This window comes from Hipposideros armiger, unplaced genomic scaffold (assembly GCF_001890085.2).
Source record: "Hipposideros armiger isolate ML-2016 unplaced genomic scaffold, ASM189008v1 scaffold_277, whole genome shotgun sequence".
NCBI lineage: Eukaryota > Metazoa > Chordata > Mammalia > Chiroptera > Hipposideridae > Hipposideros > Hipposideros armiger.
This window is the reverse complement of record NW_017731627.1, coordinates 2,052,675-2,058,483: the sequence shown is the minus strand read 5'-3', so window position 1 is coordinate 2,058,483 and position 5,809 is coordinate 2,052,675. Positions and strand designations below refer to the sequence as shown.

The following is a 5,809-nucleotide window of genomic DNA, read 5'->3' as shown; positions in this document are numbered from 1 at the left end:
AACAAAGATGTTAGATCTTAGCAAAGGGTCTTATGGCTGATCTTTGATTTGTTTAGATCTTCTCACTGAGGCCATGTTTTACTGGCAGTGCCCTGGATTTGATTTTTGCCCTGAGACCATTTCTTACTTGGAGAACCTTTTGCCAGACAGAGAGGCAAGGAATAAAAAAATATTTTATTGTTCAATCTAACAAGTCCTGTTGGAAATATTTTATCTAAATTCTGCTTGAAAACGGAACAGTTTATTTTTTAGTTCATCTCTCTCCTGAAATGCCTTATCATAGGCAGCTAAAATAAGCCAATTGACACTTTCACCATTCTGCCTGGAAATTTCTTTAGCTAAATTTGCAACTTTGTTAGATATCATTTCTAGCTTCCAAGTTGCCACAGCCGATAGCCAATACATAACACAGGTTCCCCTTTCTCTAGCTTCTAAAAGCAATTTCCTCTCTGCTCTTCCTGCCTTCACTAAAAACCTCCTTGCCATCCTTCCCACCTCTGCTTGCCACCCAGTCCCTAAGCCAATGCTACATATTTTAGGTCTTTGTTATGGAGCACCCTACTTCTGATATTAGTTTCTGTTTCAGTTATCCATTAATATAACAAATCAGCCCGAATATAGAGGCTTAAATTTAAAAACTCAATATTTATCATGATTCTGTGGTTTGATTAGGCTTATTTGGACAGCTCTGCTCCATGTAGTCTAGCTCAGGACACTCATGTAACTGCATTCAGCCAGGAGCTCATATGGGGCTAGAACATCTAAGATGGTCTTTGATCCTCCCAAGTCTCTCTCCACATGGCTTCCCATCATTCAGTAGTCTAGCCCTAGTTTATCTGAAGCATGGATGCTGGCTTCCAAGGGGACAAAGCCTCAGAGTGTAAGTACTTATCGAGCTTCTACTTGCGCTGTGCTTGCCTATGTCTCATTGGCCAAATCAAGTCACATGGCCAAGCCCAGACTTAATATGTGAAGAAACTGCACAAAACCATGAATTGGGAACTGTTGTTAATTGGGGGGCAACAGTGTAATAGCTTACCACAGCCCTTGCGGGTCATGGATCTGCCTGCCATAACTGGGGTGACTTAAGAGGTCCTAACAGTATGGTGCTTAGTGACCTAGCAAGAAAAGAACAGTTGGGCCAATGAGACTCTTGTAGGATTTTAGAATTGGGACACTGGAATATCAGCTCACTTAGCTAGGAGGAGGTAAGTAAAAGGTTCTGTAGACTCAGAAGCTGGGGCCACCATTTTGGGACCTGAGGAAGCTGAAGTGGAGGCAGAAGAAGCAGATCCATGGAGAGAAAAGAAGGGAGTAGACTTACAGAGAGAGAGATGGAGGAAAGGGAGACATTGGCTCTGAGAGCGGTCAAGAGCAGCCGTATTCCTGACTTTGCAATTCACATGGAGCCTAGTTGAACTTTATTTTCTGCCTTTTTATGTCCATGAGATTGTTAGTGGCATTCCCACAAGAAAACACTCCTTACTTGATAAAGAAAAATAAGGGTAGACTGGCCAGGACAAAATGGCAGGGTAGGTAAACACTGTGCACATCTCCTCCCATGATCACATTAAAAATTACAACTAAAATACAGAATAATCAACTGGAGAACCATCTGAAGACCAGCTGAACAGAGGTCCTATAATTAAGGATATAAAGAAGAAGCCACAGTGAGACTGATTTTCACATCATTCATAAATAAATAAATAATAAAACTATTTACTTAATAAAAAGCATTCCCTGGCAGGGGAAGTGAGTGACAAAATTAAGGGTAGCTAAGGTCAAATCATAACATTTGACTCCTTCCTAAAAGAGTTTGGACTTTATTCACCAAAGTTTTTGGAGACAATGAATTTTATTATCTAGCCAACTTTTTGGAAAATGACTCTGGTGTCAGTGTAAAATAAGAATTAAAGAGATGAAAGCCCATTCATATTCAACAAATGTTTATTGAGTGCCTACTATGTACTTAGTACTAGGGATACGATGGTAAACTAGGCACAATCTCTACCTTCATGGATTTTACAGTCTGGCTGGGGAGGGGGAGGATAGAAAGGAAGGAGAGGCACATAGTAAATGAATAACCAAGATGATTACAGAAAGTGATAGTGGCTATAAATATAGTTAAGATGGATGATGTATTAGAGAGATGGAGGTAGAGTTGAAGGCTGCTTTAGATAGGTTAGTCAGGGAAGTCTCTCTGAGGAGGAGACATTTGAGCTGAATGCCAAAAAAGGAGCCAGTCATTCAAAGTTCTTGGAAAAACATTCTAGGCAAAGGAAATAGCAAGTGCGAAGGCCGTGATGAGGGTCCATGTTTGGTGAGTTCAAGGAACATAAAAAAAGCCAGGATAGGTTGAATACAGTCACTAAATGGCACAATGACTAATCATACACGTTTTCTATGTTAAGGGGTTTAGATTTTATTCAAATGGCAATGGGAAGCCTTTGAAGGATTTTAAGCTGAGGAGGTTAAGCTGATCAGATTTATGTAATAAAAGACCATTTTGGCTGATGTGTGGAGAATGGTTTGGAGGGCAAGAATGAACCACTGGGAAGCTATTGCCATCATTCAAGAAAAAGATGACTGCAGGTTGAACTAATGTATAATAGAGGAAATGGAAGAAGAAGTGAAATTATTTACGAATTGGAGGTAGAATTGACAGATCTTGCAGATAATTTCAAAGTAGGGGATGAGGGCAATCAAGGTTTTGGCGTAAGTAATGCATTTATAGAGAAGGGGAAGTTTGGATAGGGAATAGGTTTGGGTTGGGGGACAAATCTAGAGTTCTTCTTTGAGAAAAGTTTGAGATATCACTGGAAAGCCAAGTGGAATTTCAGATCAGCAGCTAGATACACAAGCCTGAGGCTCAGGGTGAGGTCAGGGCCAGGGAAATATATTTGGGAGTCATCAGCATATAGATGGAATTGAAAGCCATGGGAATTGATGAGATCGTTCTGAGAAAGGGTAAAGATGGAAAGGAGAAAGGAGAGAGGAGCTCAGGGCCACCAACACTTAGAGGCAAAAGAAGAGGAGCTGCCAGCAAAAGAGACCAACATGGAGTGGTCAGAGGCGTGAAAGCCAGGAGAAAAAAATATTTCAAGAAAGAGGAAATGGTTAAGTGTGTCAAACACTGCTTAAAGGTCAAGTAAGAAGAATATAAAGAGATGAAACCAACTTGGCAATGTGGAAGGTGTTGGTGATCCTGACAAGAGTAATTTCAGTGGAGCGAAAGGAATAGAAATGGATTTAAAGTGTTTCAATAGGCAGGTGAGGGATGAACAGGGGGAAGTTGGGCAATAGTAATAGGGATAGAAAGAAATGCATAGACATTAAAACCATTGTGATGAGGTACTAAATGTGGGAAGTGAGGGGGGGATGACCGTAGGGTTTCTAGAGATGATTAGGAGGGTAGTGATACCACCAGTTCTAAGAACAGAGAGAGAGGTTCTAAGAACAGAACAGAGAGAAAGAAAATCATGATTTCCATTTGGGACACTTTAATTTTAATGCTCTGGCAGGACATCCATGTGGCCTAAAGCTTGGTCATTCTCATATCTATATGTCCAATTCAGAGGTGCAAAATGGTCTGGACTGGACATTACAAATTTAGGAATCACCAGCATAAAAATTATGTTAGCTGACCATGAGTGTGGGTAAGAGCTCCCCTTGGTGTAAAAGGGAGTGAGGGTCGAAGACAAACCTTGGACAACTTTTGTGTTAAAGCGATGGTCAGAGAAAGAAAATCAAGGAAGAATCATAAGAGTTGTATAATGGAAGCCAAGAGAAAAGATTTTCAAGAAGGAAAGGGTAGTCAGCAATGCCAACAATGTGGTCAGGAATGAACAAAAAGTACTAGAGCGTGCTGAGAATAGAGCGGTAGCTGATAGAATTGACTCTCAGGAGGCCACAATGACTGGGGTTTCTTGCGTTCACAGGCCTCTCCAACAACCGGACACATTTTGATTTCCACGTCTCCTCCAATAGAACTGTTGGTGACATGGAGGTCCAGCAGGCCAGCCTTATGTTCTTTGTGCAGCTCCCTCCCAATACCACCTGGACTTTGAAGGTGAGGGTCCTTGTACTAGGCCCACGTGACGCCAGCCTCACCTTGGCCACTCAGCACCTGCTGGAAGTAGATGCCAGTGGCTGGCAGCAGCTTCTCCTGGGGCCTGAAGCTCAGGCTGCCTGCAACCAGGGACACCTGACCCTGGAGCTGGTACCTGAAGGCCAGGTAGCCCAGAGCTCAGTCATCTTGGGTGGGGCTGCTCATAGGCCTTTTGTAGCAGCCCGGGTGAAAGTTGGGGGCAAGCACCGGGTTCGCCGGCATGGCATCGACTGCCAGGGTGGGTCCAGGATGTGCTGTCGACAAGAGTTCTTTGTGGACTTCCGTGAGATTGGCTGGCATGACTGGATAATCCAGCCTGAAGGCTATGCAATGAACTTCTGCACAGGGCAGTGCCCACTGCATGTGGCAGGCATGCCTGGCATTGCTGCCTCCTTTCACACCGCAGTGCTCAATCTTCTCAAGGCCAACACAGCTACAGGCACTGCTGGAGGGGGCTCATGCTGCGTGCCCACAGCCCGGCGCTCCCTGTCTCTGCTGTACTACGACAGGGACAGCAACATTGTTAAGACTGACATACCTGACATGGTGGTAGAGGCCTGCGGGTGCAGCTAGCCCATGTATGTTACGAGCAGCTCGAGGTGGGAGAGGCAAACATGCCCCCACAGAGGTGCCCTTCTTGAGAGGAGGAACTGACTCCATTACTGCCTCTGTCCCGAAGGTGGAAATTCTCTTTCTGAACAACCCATGGAAATTATCCCAACTTTGACTTGAGGAGATCTTCATCTAAGGAGAGTCACTGTACCATCTTCGCAACCACCAGCCTCTCCCCTAGAGCATAGTCCATCCAGCAAGCCCCACACGCTCAACTGCCATCCCAGAGATTCTGATCCACCTCCAACCATAAGCAGTGCTATCTGGTTCCCAGGCAGACACCCATAACCCACCCTTAATCCACCCCATAATCCACTATGCCTCCCTGCCTTTTCTACTCAATGGCTCCCACTCTGGATAAGTTGACTCAGCCTCTTCCCTTGATTTTCTGGATCTCCAGAAAGCCTCCTTCTTGGTTCCAGTAAAGATTTTTTACTTACCCAAGTGGGCTTCTAAGGCTCTCTTGGCACACCCACATCTATTCTTTGTCCTTCTCTGCCTTGCTTTATACCCTTGGGGGCTGACTCACCTGAGCTCCTTTGGCCCCTGCTTCCTGCCAAGTTTGACTAAGGTTAGACATCGACAGGAAGTCAGGGTATTTATTATTCCTGCTCTTTACGCCTAGGTGCCATGGTTCTGTGTGACTGTGGCTGTGGCCATGTCCTACAGTGCCTGCCTAGCTCCCACATTCCATGGCTCCAGCTCTGCCTAGGTTCCGATATAACTACTTCCAAGATAGGGGTTTGTACTCTTATGGCTCTCTACTCTTGCTAGTGTCTGGATGCTTCAACATCCCTGTTCCCTTAACCTTGCCCATACCTATGCAAAGAAGTCCTTCATTAAGTCTTCTGAGTGATGCAAACACAGACGGCTGAGTGGGTCTTTTGTCTCCTGCCAGGACCCTGACTGACACCCCAGATGAAACAGAGCCTGCCTGTCCTGACCGCTTCTGCTCTCTGCTCACACAGACTCCTTGGGCCTGAGCTATTGTGTCCATCCCACACTTCACACTTCTTTGTTAGGTCCCCTCCACCCTCCCAGAACCATCTTTGCTGGTCACAAGACTAATAAAGACCGGGGTTCTACCTG

General features: G+C 44.9%; 1 protein-coding gene across 1 annotated transcript in view; it reads left to right on the top strand.

Moving 5' to 3' along the window:
* The window catches only part of INHBC (inhibin subunit beta C), a 10,815-nt gene extending 5,006 nt beyond the window's left edge, over positions 1 to 5,809 (top strand). Inside the window, exon 2 of the mRNA XM_019657608.1 lies at positions 3,939 to 5,809. Within this exon, the coding sequence (XP_019513153.1) occupies positions 3,939 to 4,681 (743 nt within the window). The 3' untranslated portion in view covers positions 4,682 to 5,809. The remainder of the gene's footprint in view (positions 1 to 3,938) is intronic.